Consider the following 15,191-nt stretch of genomic DNA (forward strand, 5'->3'; position numbering starts at 1 on the left):
GCTCCGCCCCGCCGCATCAAAAACTGATCAGATAAGCGGGACGGGGCTTTGGCAGGAGATGTTTTGCTTGTCTAACGGGCTGCTTGTTTCAAACGTTGCCGTATGGAAAAGAGTTTACCAGTGATTAGTTAATTAATATGCCCGGCACCTCGGAGATACCACCAGGGTTGTACCTACGAGTACATAAACCCGAGCGTCTCCTTTCCTTTTTCTCGTGCAGAAGTCAGTCCTTGAGAAGGAAAGAGATCAACAATGCGACCTCTCCAATCAATGGCCCTGCTGGGTCTCGCGGCTCTTCCCCAGGTAGCTCTGGGATCATGCCCGTATGCTCAGCAGATGGCCCGGGATACCAGCAACATCCCGTCAGGTCATCCGCATGTGCACTCGGCACGCAGCAGCGACAGCGATGCCATTACAGCACTAGCAGGCAAAAAGGGTGTGTTCTTGATGAACCGGATTGGCCCTGGTTCATCGCAGCTTTACATCGCCAACGCGGACGGCACCAACGAACGCCCTCTCCTTTCGAACCCGGTCTTCGAGTACCACGGTGAATTCTCGCCTGACGGTCAATGGATCAGCTTCACGAGTGAGCGCAACGGCGACGGCAATTCAGATATCTACCGTGTGCGCACCAATGGGTCAGACCTCCAGGAACTTGTCTCCACCTCGTCGATTGAGGATAGCGCCGTACTTTCACCGAACGGCAAGCTCGCCGCATACGTGTCCACCACGAACGGATACAAAGCGAACATTTGGGTACTTGACATCCAGTCTGGAAAGAAGTGGAATATTACCAATACGCCCTTAACCCCCGCTGCGAATGAGTCCCTGCCCAACGGATACTTCCGTCCCTCGTGGTCGCCCGACGGACAGTGGCTTGCGTTCTCGTCGGATCGAAACTCGGGCTGGTATGGACATGGGGATCCTGTGTTCCTTGGTGTTTCGGGATGGGAGCATACGCAGGAATTATCTGTTTATGCGGTTCGTCCCAATGGGTCTGATTTCAGACAGATTGTCTCGAAGAGCGGGTATTCGTTGGGTTCTCCGAAGTGGTCGCATGATGGATCGCGGATTATTTACTACGAGATGACTCGCGACACAACTTGGGATGCGCACCGGCCGGAATCCGTGGGATCTGCGAACTCGACGATTGTTTCTGTTGATTTTGCGACGGGCAAGGACCGCAGGGTTGAGGTTTCGGGGACTGGTGTGAAGATTTTCCCGCAATTCCTTGATGCAAATAATACCGTTGGATATCTCTACAAGGGTGGTACCAAGGAGGGTCTCTACAACACGAATGGACGGTACATCAACACGACGGACGTGACTATTCGTTCTCCCGCGTGGTCTCCCGACGGAAAGAAGATGGTCTACGAAAAGACAGACTGGAACATCCGCCCCATGGAAAAGAAGCTATACTCCTGGGACAACGACTGGGAGTACCGCTTCACAGATGTCTTCCCCCAACTCTCCAACCAGAGTGTCCTCGCCTATACCGAAAAGCAACTAGGCAACTCCTCCGTTGTCTCCAGAAACCCGGACAACACCACCGCACGCCTTATCCTCGATGACATGAACACCGACTTCATCAGCACCTCTGAAGTCTCCCAGGGCCTCGCAGGTGCCTTCCAACCTTCCTGGTCCCCTGATGGCGAATGGATTACTGTGGGAGTGGGCTTCTGGTTCCAAACCCGTGCTGAAAGTGGCGGCTGGCTCGTCCGCGCCCCGACTAATGGCTCCTCGAACTACGAGGTCCTCACCGAATCCACCAGCGACTTAACCAGTAATACCTCCGCCATAAACTCGGGATTCCCGTCTTTCTCGCACGACGGCAAGAAAATCGTCTACCGTGTTTGGGGCGCAAACTCCACCGCCGGCGATCGCAACCAACTTGGCCTGCGCCTCCTCGACCTCGAAACCCGTAACATCACCACCCTAACAAACGAATGGGACAACCTCCCATTCTTCTCCCCCGACGGGAGCCGCATCGTCTTCACCCGCAAAACTAGCCCTACAAACTACGACGTCTGCACAATGAATCCTGATGGAACCGACATCAAGGTGTTGACGAGCAGCGGCGCAAACGACGCACATGCTGTGTGGTCCCATGATGGGAAAATTATCTACTCGACGGGCATGTTCGGATTCCAGTATGAGTGTGCGCTTTATGATCAGACGTTTCAGCCATATGGGCAGATTGCGGTTATGGATGCGGATGGAAGCAACAAAAGGGTGCTGACGGATTCGATTTGGGAGGATAGTATGCCATTGTTTGTGCCCAGCGCTGATTTATAAGGTTTTTAAGGAACTTTAATGTAGAAGTATGTTGTATGATACGTTTAGGTTGGGTTTTACTGTTAAAAGTTCATTTTAATACTCACAATACATGTGTTCAATACCGTGTAGTTCGTTATAGTATTTTTATGGAAGATTATGCACTCAAGTCCATCTGGTTCGGCCTCATAGCTGAACCCCTTACAATTTATCCTGGAAGGCCGCTTCTACAGGACATATAGTAACTATTCCAAAGAGACTGCCATGATTCCGGCAAATCTCAGCGAGACTATCGGTTATAAATTTTCATGATAAGACCAGGAACCTAACAGATCTCCGTTTGGTAACACGCAACCAACACTATATGGTATGAGTTTGGCCAAGTATTCGACTGTGTGTTACCGCCGAAAAGCCCCGGAATCACCGTCTAGGTTGTTTGGTTTCGATAGGAGTCGGTAGTACAAGCTCGGAGTAACACGCCAAAGCTTGCAAATTGCAGTTAAATTTCCAGTTCGAAGGTAGAAGAAAGCTATGGCGGTTTTGATAAGACTGCCTGGACTTGGCTTCGGGGATCATAGACACGAATATGTTACTCGGGGGAATTTCCTTGGTTTGCTTTTCCGGTTCTCAACAGGTGAGATATCACGGCTGCTAAGATTCATTTGCAGTCGTAATACGGCCAACGAGTAAATCTAGATCTAGGCCATTCCGTTTTCAAGTGACAGTACAGAGCCACAGTTTCGACATACTTGAATATGAAACTGAATTCTGCATTCGCCTCCATTGGCCATGGTAATCAGATCATGATGCAACTGTTCAGGCTAACCAGCAACAGTGTATCTTTTGGGTTCCAATGGGTATCGTATATACGACAGTACGGGATAGCCTCATTGAACGAATGTATCGGTTCAATTTATTCAACGTGCCCATGAAAAGACTATTCAGCCTCACTGACCATCATGTCGGTCTTTTGAAAAGAGGCATGTGTCTCATAATAACGAGACGATACATAATGCTAGATTTGCAATATGTTTAGGAACATTTCTCTGCTGGTTTGTTTTCATGGACGAGTTTCAAATCGTGCGAAATTGTCGATTTCCGATACAATGCTGGCATTCGACTATCCGTCATCGAGCAGCCCTAGAGACAGTTGTTTGGCTCAAGATAGGGGTATGTAATTCATCATCCAGAGAAACAAGCGAGAGCTTGCATATCGCAGCCCATCTTATCGCTAAAAGGCTGGAAGAAGCCTGCAATGACTTTTAATAGACCACTAGGACTTGGGTTCTGAGAACCGGGGTATCTGTCACGGTCCTGTAGCATATACCGCAGGTTCCTCCGGTCTCATTTGACTAGCTTCAGAACCACCGCACTTTCCAAACTTGCACTTATTATTATTGCTTCCAGAAGGTCTGTGGTAGATGGTGTACATTTTCGTACTCGTTTGCTGACGCAGAAAAGGTTATTCCTCTTGTCGGGAAAACCATATCGGACCATGATTAATATTCGGCGCCAAAGCAGAATATTTCCTAGTATAAGAACACACTGTGCCCGGGCGTTGAAGATGGCGCGCCAATATGGACCCCTAGAGGTACCATGGCCCTCTGACCGAACAATGTTAGAACATGTCCATCCATTCTTCTGCCGTCATCTGCTGAGGCAACGGGACAACCTGGAACTTGTGTTCCAGACAGGTGAACTAGCACCGACATCGTTCAGTATTGGATATTGGGTATACATCCCGGCAGGCGCTCCGAGCGCGCACAATAGGTCAGTATGAACCCATCAGACCACCACAAAACCGAAAGCCAGAGCCTGCGTCCGTTGATTTTTTACTCGCATATCTCAAAATATTGTACTTCTGTTCTGGCGTCAAGATCTTTTTTAAAGACATCAGAGCTGAGCCCGTCCCTTCGCCATTTCTTGGGCTAACATGTTCTTCGACATGGGTTTCTTTTGCCAGACACTGGACTATTGTGGTGTAATTGCTGGTAGGAATGCGTTGCAATAAAATGTTTATTTCATGTCCTCCAGCCTGCATTTAGAAAACCGACTTGCATCTTTACCACGAACGAGCCATAGGTGTTTTGGCTTAACGACCTCGACAGCAGTAATGTATTCGCAGTAATGACCGCGAAGTAAAACAGGGCTTCGAATTTAAGTTGGCCCCGGGTTTGTAATGGAAGTATGACTGCTAGGATCCATTGCCTCTAATAATATTAGTTGCCCTCGTGTATGGTGAGTACTGCAGATATCTCTTTGCTTGTCATGGCATCGAGTCAGCAAAACCCATGTCCTTCCGAATTATGTTGCGCTGGCCCCTTAGGATAAGACAGAGACCAGTTCAACCAGTCCTTCCTTCCCAGCGGGGAGTTGGCCAACAACTTGTTTCGAACTATGCCCGTCTGGGCTGGCTATGGGTGCATTCGTTTCGAGTATTCCTTTGCCGCCAACACATGCCCCGTTAATCCTTTTCGTTTGTCATATATATCTGTCTGCAAGATGCACAACTGCGTGCGCGACGCTAGTGGTTGACTAAAGACCCTCCGGCAGTCTGTTCATGAAATGTTGCTGAAGCTTGACTCTAGATTGGCAGGATAACGTAACCGGTGTACCCTATTTCATATTCTCACGGTTTCGATCACGTCCAGAGTCTAATCACCGGTCCCATTTTGCCAGCCCGCCCAGCACTCCGAGTCCCTGATATGTTGGGGTAACAGAAAGCAGCCTTTGAAGGAAGGCGAATTCTCAGTATATGGTCGCCGGTATAAACGCACTCGTTACTGATGAGGGAGCCGTCGAAGCTCTGAAACAGTAATGCTTCGTCTATTTTGTAAATAGGCTTCCCGTAGCACAATATACCCCCGACAATCACTGGACATCATCGGTGTCCCTGAGAGTCCTCCATAAGTACTGTGTTTAGGATCGTGCGTTTTCACTTCCCAGGTTTACTGGATACCGGACTCCGCGTAAAATTGGTTTCTGCGTTTCCTTTGTCATATATATATACTCCGTCGCTCATATGTGAACCATATGCCGGTGTCCACATTGTAATGGTTTTGGAAACCGGTCTTTCACGAAGAGGTTTGTCATATGAGGCCCATTTGGTAATATGGAGTGATTATAATACCGGAGAGCGCACAGTGGGATATGTTCAGTACTCTGAAGTGTAATGGACCAATTATGCTCGCCGGAAATGACTTGACTGTTTGAGGATCATGGTAAAGCTCCGTGACTGATGTGCTGGATAGTATTCTCTATGACGACGAGATGGGGAGGTGATAATGAAGATGGAAGGCTTGAGAGCAAAAGCGAGACAATGACTGTGCGATTTCTTAGTCAGATACCTATATGTTTAAGGATTGAAAGTGAATGAGAATGATTGAGCTATTATTTCTAAAATACAGCCTTCCATTCACTACAACCCTAGGTAGAGCAAAAGAAAGATCTAAACCAAAGTAATATTTATTCGACACAGGTAGATAAAAAGTAAATAAAAAGTAGGTGGTAACTTTTCTAACACGATTCAGTTTTTGTCTAATATGAGCAAGAGAAAAAAGAAGACATAGAAAACCATTACAAGGGCGTTCGTTCACCACCAAGGTTCATGCAAATGCAGACAGACAGACAAAACATAGCTATTGAAAAAAAAAAAAAGGAAGAATATTTCTCGCATAACATCAGCAAGGTCGTGGCTGGCCGGGAGTTTCATCTCTTCGTTTTCTCTAGTTCCGAACAAACAGAATTGAGTAAAGGAGAAAAAGGAAACCTCTGGTTTGCCGGGTATTGGAAATGCAGTAGAGAGAAAGAAAAAAGGTAAAAGGAAAAAGGGAACATCAACAGATGAAGAGAAAATATCTCCTGCCAAACCAAATCGAACAAACGAACAAATGGTCCCTTCGAAATTCGAAACCCCCATGTTACGTCGAACGGATGATTGTACATACGTCGATTAAATAAAACAAGAGATAAATGGTGAAAGAAAAGAAGGGGAAGGTGTCATAATTCAAGAAAGAACGACTTTTTTCATCAACATTCCAAGTCAAAGAGATCTATGATGCTCCGCCGTCCTTGGACGGGGGGATTGCCGGTTGGCCAGCTGTGGGTTGAGCCTTGGTGAGCATAGGTGACGTAGGGTTCGATGGAGGAGAAGTGGCCAAGTTGTCACGGTCTTCCAAGCTGGCGAGAGCACTGTCTTTTTGTTAGATACTGTTGCTATATACGAAAGTGGTGAGAACATACCTGAAAGCGTTCATCGAAGAAGCAGCCTCCTTGTCCTCCTTCTTGCCGGCCGGAGGAGTGCCGGTACGGCTGCTGGCCGCGCTGTCCTCACTGCCACGGACCAGGTTGCCACCGGGTCCTAGGTTCCGACGGCTGTTGCTGCGCGAGCCCAGCATGCTGGACGGTCCGAACGACATGGGCTGGTTGGCGGTCCGGCCCGTGCGCAGGCGACGAAGATCGTCGCTACCGACCTTGCTAGAAGCATAGTCTGGAGGAGGAGCCTGCTGACCGTACGAGAAGTTGCGAGCATCTCCGCGGCCAATCTGGGGACGACCGCCACCACCACCGCGAGAAGCCTGCTGGCGCATGCGCTCCATCTCTGCTGCCTGCTGAGCGCGGGCGGCTTCTTCGCGAATCTGTTGGATGGTCTTGGGACCCTTGTCGGAATCCTTGGACATCCAGTTGGATTTGCGCAGATCGATAACATCCTGTTCGAGTCAGAAAAAAAGCGTATTCCATGTTGTACAGCACAGTAACTTACCATAAGCATAAACCGGATACGACTAGGCAGACCCTCAGTCTCCATCATCATCTGGATGCGACTGAAGTAGACATCCATCAAGGCGTGTCCCCTCTCGGAAACATCCAAGCTAGCACCAATGGTACGCAGGAGGTTGGTCAAACTCTCGACCTCAGCCTCGTCAGGCATACCCTCGTAGTCGACCAGCTTCTTAACACACTCGTGCATAATACGCTCCGTCAACATGCCTAGCTTGTACAGTTCACCAATGAACTTGACGAGACCAAGACCACGACGCTTGGCAGCGGCGGCAGCGTAGTACTCGTCGGACAGCATGGCGACCTCCTCGGTCTGACCCTCGGGCTTCGGCGGCAGGTTGACCTTCCAGCCACGCTCGAATTCCTCCTGGCAACGGTTGAGGAGGTACTTGCGGAAGAGACTGCCACCGGTGACGACGGCACCGGTCTTGTCGCGGATGCTCTCATCCTGGATCTCGGGACTCATGGTCTCAAGCATACGCTTGCAGAACTTGGCGTAGATGGACGCCCAGTGAGCTTCGTCGGTAGCCTTCTCGAAGGTGAGCTGGATGACTTGCCGCAGGGTACGGCCGTCGTTCTCCATCTTGGACTGCGATACAATCTCCAGAATTTGACCGGCGATACGCTCAAAGTTCTCGGGGGTCATTTTGTTCAGAGCAGCCTTGACCTTACGCTGCACCATGTCCGGAGGCATGTGGGCAGGGGTAGCCTGAGCGCTGGCAGGCTGTACAAGACTACGAGGCTTCCAGCCGCTGCTGGAGGCCTGCAGGGGCTTGACATCCATGCTGGCGGTGAGCGGCATGCTCTTGGCCATTTCTTCTTCCTTTTTGGCCTGGTGCTTATCAGCACGCTTGCTGTTGTTGCGGGTGTTGTTGCGGTTGGAGCCCACACGAGGCGAGCCAGGCATGCCGGAGGAGCCGGTGCGTCCACCAATGGGACCCATGCCCATGCCAGTGGGACGACCAAACTGGCCGAATGGGTTGTTCATCGAAGCAGTGCGGGCAGCGTTGGCAATGGCAATGCGGTCGGTGTTCGGAGGCAAGCTGTGGCGGTTCGGGGCGCCGAATGTTCCCATCTGGAACGGCTGAGGCATACCTCCCGTCCGAGAAGGAGTGCGGCTGGTCATAGGCGTGCGTGCGGACTGGGGACGCGACGAGTCAGTGTCGCCCACGGTCTCGCGCACACGAGAATCCCAGTCGACGGAGGGCTTCTCCTTGAAGACGGCCTGGAACTGCAGCAAGAATTCCTTGTTGTAATGGAACTTGCGTTCCGTGGGCGCGCTGGCGTTCAGAGCCGGGTTGGGAGAGGCGACCGACGAAGGGTAGGAGATCTTGCTGAGATCAGCCACGAAGCGGGCGGTCTGCAGAGACTTCATAGCCGCGCTGGGTTGAGGAGGCTCGACAGCCTTGCTGGTCTCGAGCTTGAGCGCAGCGGGCTTCTTGGCGGCACTGGCCGGCTTGCCAGGCGGGCCCATGGACACATCGGAGGCGGGAGTCGAGGCACCACTCTCGGCGGGAGTGCTGGACTCGGTCGCAGCCTTCTTGAGCGAAGAAAGGCCATCCTTACCCTCAGCGGCCTCGCGCTTCTTCTCACGCTCCTCCTCGAGCGACTCGGCCTCACGTTCGGCGCTCTTCATGTTGGCCTCATACGCTTCGAGGTCTTCCTTCTCCTTGCGCTCCTTCTCTTCCTTCTCGCGCTGCTTCTTGGCGTAGTAGTCGGCCTCCGCAGCAGCCTCCTTGGCCTCAATCTCTGCCATCTCCCGTTCGATGGCATCGTAGTCAATGTCATCGTCGTCAGCGGGCGGTGCAGGGGCCTGCTTGGGCTCTTCAGCCGGCTTGGGTGCTGCTGCCTCATCCTTCTTCTCGTCCTTGTTGTCCTTCAGGCTCATGTCTTCCATGGCCTTGCGAGCCGCTTCCTCATCATCGGCAGCCTTCTTCTTCGCCGCTTCCTCATCTTCAGCCTTCTTCTGGGCAGCTTCCTCGTCGTCCTTCTTCTTGCGCTCTTCGTCCTCCTTGCGGCGCTGCTCGGCCTCATCCTGCTCAATCTTCTGGCGGACGGCGTCTCTCAGCTCCTTCTTCTTCTCTTCGTCCGTCTTGGTCGCCTTGCTATCCGATCGCTGATGCTCGGTGCCGTTGTTGGAACGAGGAGGAGGGGTGGAAGTGGGAGTGGCCATCTTCACGGGCGAAGGTGTAGCACGAGCGGGAGAGCCAGGACCCTTGGTGTCGAAAGTCTTGACGGCACCGCTGCCAGGGTCCTTGATGACGATGGGGCTCCTCTTTGTCGAGGGAAGGACGAATTGAGGCTTGTTGGGGGCGGGGCTGTTGGACGAGCGGCTGGCATTGTGAGCGTGGCCGGCGCCTGGGGGACCGGCCGGGGGCTGAGGCTGGCCGAGACTCGAGTTGGGACGGTCGTTGTTGGACACCTGCGATGGCGTACGGGACAGAGGAGCCGCCTGGGTGGGGGGTTGCGGCGGGTACTGGTTCTGCATGTACGGAGCCTGGGGGTTAAAGGGCATACCGGGGCGCGGTTGTGGCGACGGAGGAGTCATGTACTGCATCTGACCCATGCCATAGGCGGCAGGGTTGTAGTAGGCGTAGTTGGGATCGTAGGCATGGGGATAGGCCTGGGGATTTTTCACACGCGTTAGATACTCTTCAAGCTGTTGAAACTGACCACTTTCTGGAGCCAAATTGGGTATAGCTAAGGGAATTGCAGGGGGGGCATGGGAGGAAGTAAAAACACGGGGTCCTTGGGATCTTCTCCTGGAAATGGGTCCAGAACGGGGAACTTTGGGAGAAGACGAAGAATAAAAAGCAGGAGGGTGGGGCCTCACAGGTTGGGGAGCCATGTGCTGACCGTAGGCGAACGGCTGAGGAGGCATCTGAGGAGGAGCCATGGGAACCTGGTTCATCTGGGGAGTCGTCGCGGGATGAGCGTTGGCCAGAGCTGGGCTGCGGCTGGCCTGGTGTGGCGAATTGGGGAACGGAGCAAGCGGACGGCCTTGGTTGCCGTGGAATTGTGGGCCCATGTTGGGTCCGCCGCGAGGCTGGTTGGGCGTGCGGAAGTTCGGGCCCGGCGAGTAGGGCATCTGACCCTGATAGCCCGACTGCGAGTATCCACGGCCGCGGCCACCATAACCACCACGACCGGGACCAGCAGGAGCGCCACCAATCTGGTTGTTCATATCGCTATGCGTAGACTGGGACGATTCGCGACGGAGATGGGTCGCCTGAGGACCGGGACCAAGGGGTGCTTGCGGGCGCTATTCAGAAGAAAAAATTTTTTGTTAGTAATTGTAAAATTTCGGCATGTCAACGTAAAACAAAATATAGGGGAAATTTTTAAAATGCCCAAACAAAGTAATACTGTTGGCGCCTGAAGTATAATACATACGTTTGCGTCACCGGCATCACCAAAGCTGCCAAAGTTCGGAACATTTCCCTGCGACTGGTAAGACGACGGAGGAGGGCGACCACCGCTAGATGCCGGCTGGGGAATAGGCGATGGAGAGGTCTGAGGCGAGGTAACGCGGGGGTTCATGGAAGGCGACACACCCAACCCGGACTGCGGCTGGCCGGCCAAAACAGCAGGATTGCCCATGGGGGAAGTCTGCTGGTTTGCAAAACCGAACTGCAAGCTGTTGGGACGGCTAGGAGGGCCCCCGTTGGGAATATAGCCCGAAGTACCGGCGGAGGTGATGGTCACGGAGGGTTTGCGAGAGTGGTCGCCCTGCTGCTGCTGCTGGGAAGCGGGAGCGCCATTGACGATGGTGACGCCGGGGGAGGAGGTAGAGGAGGGGGTATTTGTTTGTTGTTGCATGGGTTTGCCGCTCACAGAAGATGCTGAGGTCGACTGCCCATGTTGCGAAGAGCCACCCACGGTGACGGGCGCGGCGGTCGAGTCCGTCGCGGACTTTCTGGTGGCGTTGGCGTAGGACGACCGGTTGGCCGGCGTGGGCGACGAAGAGGAAGTGTTCGCGGGGGTGTCAGAGGAAGCGCTCTGTCCTTGAAGGCCTTGCTTCTGAGGAGGGATCGAGGTCATTAGACAGGTTGGTTCTATGTGATAAACCGGAGTCAAAGGACGTTTGTGTGGGGGGAGAGGAAAGAGGGAAAAAAGAGGAGGGAAAAAAAAAGAGGCGATGATGGGAGGTGATGTCAAATCAGGCGCTGTTCGGAACAGACGCGAACCGCATCAAAGGGATATAAAATAAGGGAATAAAAAAAAGACCAGACTAAACGAGTCGAGGTCGATTTAATATGGTTTTTTATCCTAAATGGAGGATATGGACGAGAAATATAGGAAAGAGAATCCCGGAGAGAGAAGAAAAGAAGACGGAGAGGAAGAGGGGAGAAAAATTAATTTTGGTGGTCTGCCAGGCGGAAGAGAGGCAGAATTTGTGCGTAGAAATTCACTACAGTCAGTTACAGTGTAAGTTGGTCGGTTGGAAGCATTTTATTTTATTTTTCTTTATTATCGAATTTACAAATAATATTTTATTCATTCTATCAGTTTGTCCTTTACTGTTCTTGTATGGGATGACTGGAGATGACTCGACGTCAATCCCCAGACGAACCACCATAGAAAACCACTAGAAAAAACTTACTGCAAGAGACTCCTTCTGACTGGTCTATCCCTGGCCTCCTTTGACACTGTTCGTAATCTTACGTGAGTCACGAATAAGCTACATGCAACCACCATATATAAGCACTACCCCAAGTATGAATGCACCAATATCACACCAACACACCAACATGATCACCCTCGACGGCCAAACCCTCGAAGGCGGCGGTCAGATCCTCCGCATTGCCATTGCCCTTGCAGCCCTAACCAATCAACCTTTGTCAATACACTCCATCCGCGGCTCCCGGCCGGGGAAGAAGGGCCTTAAAGCATCGCATCTCGCGGCTGTACAGTCGCTTACTGAAATAAGCAATGGTGTCGTTGAGGGTGCGACACTAAGGTCTGAAACGTTGTCGTTTTACCCACCTGCACCCACGGAAATCCCACGCGTAAAACAGGAGTATAGTATCAAGCTTGATACCCCGGGGAGTGCGTTTCTTGTATTCCAGGCATTATATCCGTATCTTCTACGTGCGGGTGCGCTTGCAGGCATTGAGGGACCGATTCGTGTTGATATCACAGGTGGTACGAATGTGACGTTCTCGCCGTCGTTTGATTATGTGCAGCAGGTTTTGGTGCCGAATTTGAAGGCTCTGGAGTTTCCGGGATTGTCGGTTGAAGTACAGAAGAGAGGGTGGATGACGGGGCCTTTCGAGTTGGGGACTGTGAGGTGTTTGATTGATCCGTTGCCGTTGACTACGAAGCCAGATGGAAGTGTCGATTGTCGGTTTCCATCGATAAATCTGAACAATTACAAACGGGGTGCAATCACCAGGATCGACATCACAGTACTCGCTCCAGACGACGAAGTATCCTGGCCAACAACTGAACCCAGCAACGACGGCAATCCGACAACCCGCAAGTTCATCGAACAAGAAACCATCACAGCACTCTGCAACAACGACCTACCGCCGCATATCCTCAACCTAGAAGACCCCCAATCTCCCGTTCCTATCAACGTCCACACCTCCGAACGCACCAACCACCAAACACACATCTACCTCCTCCTCGTCGGCCACACAACAACAGGCTTCCGCATCGGACGTGACTTTCTCCTCGCAGATGCCAAAGATCCTCGGTCTAAGGGAAAGAGCAAAAAGCACGACAAGGATAGCCACCGGCATGCTCTCGTGAAGAATCTAATCGAGAGCTGCGTTGCGGATTTTGAGAACGAGCTTTGGAACCATAATTATGACCAATATGACTGCTTTGATAGGAGGCATCAGCCATGTGTGGATGGGTATATGCGGGATCAGTTGGTGATTTTCGAGGCGTTGGGGAGGTTATATCCTTCAGAAGAGAACGAGAAGGACGAGGATGAGGATAGCGTCGAGGATGAACAGTATTGGAGTCTGCATACAAAGACTGCACGGTGGGTTTGTAAGGAGTTTGGACTCAAGTTGAACCGCTAGGCTATCTGTCTGTACTCTTGGGTGTCTTTACTGGGTACAGAATAGAGGTACGAAGTCCTTTCTATGCATACCAAGCCATTGCTATCCTCGTTCCTCTGTCCATATAACAGGCTAAACCTGACCCTTATGGCTACTAATCCATCGGGCTGGCTAACCGTATTCCCAAAGTTCGCTCCAGGCTGCAGCCTGGTATTCTATCAGCCATCTCTCGTTCGTCCTGATTGAGAACTAAAGGAGCAACCTGATTGGCTAGTTTTGGCGAGTGACTCTTCCTTTCTAGTATGTATGCCTAAGGCACGAACATCTACAGATGCAAGGACAGACCGAAACTTCGTGCATGGACCTTACATAGTACAGAAGCTACGATGAATTGTCAGTACGCATCCCAGAACAGGCGACCCCTGTTTGAATTCTTCACATCCCTTCTGTTTGTCTAGTTCCGATTTCCTTAAATAGAACAATAAGTAGCAATAGTTGCCCTTAACCAAATCCACAATACCGGCTACAGCACCACAACACCACCAAAATAACACTGTTCACCGGGGTCGTGCCTGTCCGCCCTGTCCGCCCAACCATCCCGACGCCCATCCGGCCGCCGCGCCAGCAGGAGAGCGATCGCGGATATCCTCGGGGTTGATATGGTCAAATGAGTTGTCACTGCGGTTCTTGCGCAGCGAAGAACCAGACTCATCGTCACTGTTACCCAGGTTGCTTTCCTCATGCGCCAATGCCGCCCGCATAACCTCCAAGATATCGCGCTGGTTGGACAGGTACTTCGCCTTGTCCTCCCGCGACATCGATGCCATCTCGCGCGGCAGCAGGTTACCACTGGCATGAAGCTCCCTCGCTCGTGCTTCCTGGCTCTGGCCCTGGCCTGTCGCCGCCATCGCGGACACGGTAGAACTAATGGTAGAAAACCAGTCGTTGCCAGCTGCTGGGGCTCCACCAGCACCGGCACCGGCAGCGGGCATGTTGAACCGGGACAGAAGCGACTGAGCGTAAGCACCCGCGCCGCTGGGCGGAGGAGGGGAAGCACCACCAGTTTGCGGGGGCAGACCCAGAACCTTTTCGCGGATCAAATCGATGAGCTGGTAGAAGTACTGAAGACCCAGAGTCTTGGCCCTTTCGTGGCTGTTGGCAATGAATGCCTCAATCTCCTTTTCATGCTGCTCCAGGAACGGATCGACGTATTGCACGTATAGCAAGCGCGCGCCCTGGGTCTGGGGGAGGACGAGGTAGCAGAGGAAGAAGAGGCGGATCCAGCTGTAGAAAGGGAGCCTATAGGACGTCATTTAGCTTCAGCCTCAGCCTCGAGATAACACGGCCTTGCCATACCATCCCAGAATGAACACGGTCCACGACTCAGCCAGCAAAATGACTGACAGAACCACCCAGTAGATCAACCATGGCGCCAGTTCCGAGGGGTTCGACGAACGGAGAGCCTTCCAGGAAGCGAAAATGGGGAAGAGGATCGTAACGACGGAGCTGCATTGAAACGACCGTTAGCGACAGCACAGCAACGTGACTCTTTCCACTCTGTACTCACGACAACAAGTCCGCAAAGATTCCGAACATGATGAAACAACCCAGTAGACTGCCTCACTAATGTTTAAATGGATGTGAAGAAATCGAAGCAAGATATAAGTGGTATCTTATCGCAGGGAAGCTGCAGGGCGGGGCGGAACGACAGCTTCACGCGACCATCCGGGACAGCCGCGCCGGCGATCAAAGAATATGGTGATGGAGGATAATTGAGTGTGACAGGAAGGATAGCAACAGATGCGAGTTGTAGAGAAGAGTGAAAGAAGAGAGGTACTCCGTAGTAAAGGAGAGGAAAAGGAGAAGAAAGAAAAGGAAAAAATTAGCCGATCGGGGGAAAGATGATGGATGACTGATACACGGTTGCCTTATCGAGCAGTTGAAATGGTGACATTCACTTCGCTTCTTGATGTCATGTTGCTTCTTTATGCTGCTTTCAACAATGTTATTCATTCTACTCTGTACTCAGTATTCCGTACTCTACAGTGTAACTACAATTGAACAATTGTACGGCAACCATTTTTACCGTCAAGCCGACTGTACAAAAGCACCAACCCAGACACATGC

General features: G+C 51.9%; 4 protein-coding genes across 4 annotated transcripts; 2 read left to right on the top strand and 2 right to left on the bottom strand.

Annotated features, from left to right (window-relative positions):
* Positions 1 to 270: 270 nt before the first annotated feature.
* On the top strand, positions 271 to 2,381 carry EURHEDRAFT_477783 (TolB family protein; the record flags this gene model as incomplete). The annotated part of the gene is made up of 1 exon (XM_040785443.1): positions 271 to 2,381. One exon carries the CDS (start codon positions 271 to 273, stop codon positions 2,293 to 2,295), a length of 2,025 nt encoding a protein of 674 aa, XP_040639299.1. The 3' UTR covers positions 2,296 to 2,381.
* Positions 2,382 to 6,326: 3,945 nt separating this feature from the next.
* EURHEDRAFT_454708 (putative eukaryotic translation initiation factor subunit eIF-4F) lies at positions 6,327 to 11,094 on the bottom strand (the record flags this gene model as incomplete). Its single annotated transcript, XM_040784219.1, has 4 exons — positions 6,327 to 6,465; positions 6,517 to 6,983; positions 7,037 to 10,315; positions 10,447 to 11,094. The coding sequence occupies 4 exons, from the start codon at positions 11,092 to 11,094 to the stop codon at positions 6,327 to 6,329; spliced, it is 4,533 nt and encodes a 1,510-aa protein (XP_040639300.1).
* Positions 11,095 to 11,771: 677 nt separating this feature from the next.
* Positions 11,772 to 13,085, top strand: EURHEDRAFT_455053 (EPT/RTPC-like protein; the record flags this gene model as incomplete). Its single annotated transcript, XM_040784246.1, has 1 exon — positions 11,772 to 13,085. The coding sequence occupies one exon, from the start codon at positions 11,772 to 11,774 to the stop codon at positions 13,083 to 13,085; it is 1,314 nt and encodes a 437-aa protein (XP_040639301.1).
* Positions 13,086 to 13,353: 268 nt separating this feature from the next.
* On the bottom strand, positions 13,354 to 14,923 carry EURHEDRAFT_47300 (HVA22/TB2/DP1 family protein). The gene is made up of 3 exons (XM_040785360.1): positions 14,632 to 14,923; positions 14,421 to 14,570; positions 13,354 to 14,363 (listed from the first exon to the last, which is right to left on the bottom strand). The coding sequence occupies exons 1-3, from the start codon at positions 14,658 to 14,660 to the stop codon at positions 13,622 to 13,624; spliced, it is 921 nt and encodes a 306-aa protein (XP_040639302.1). The 5' UTR covers positions 14,661 to 14,923; the 3' UTR covers positions 13,354 to 13,621.
* Positions 14,924 to 15,191: the final 268 nt, after the last annotated feature.

This window comes from Aspergillus ruber, assembly GCF_000600275.1.
Source record: "Aspergillus ruber CBS 135680 unplaced genomic scaffold scaffold00011, whole genome shotgun sequence".
Classification (NCBI taxonomy): domain Eukaryota; kingdom Fungi; phylum Ascomycota; class Eurotiomycetes; order Eurotiales; family Aspergillaceae; genus Aspergillus; species Aspergillus ruber.

Coding starts and splice junctions, on each gene's coding strand:
- EURHEDRAFT_47300 (XM_040785360.1), bottom strand. CDS start 14,660: ATGTTCGGAATCTTTGCGGACTTGTTGTC. Junction 14,571..14,631: donor ATCTTTGCGGACTTGTTGTC/GTGAGTACAGAG, acceptor GTTTCAATGCAG/CTCCGTCGTTACGATCCTCT. Junction 14,364..14,420: donor ACCGTGTTCATTCTGGGATG/GTATGGCAAGGC, acceptor GACGTCCTATAG/GCTCCCTTTCTACAGCTGGA.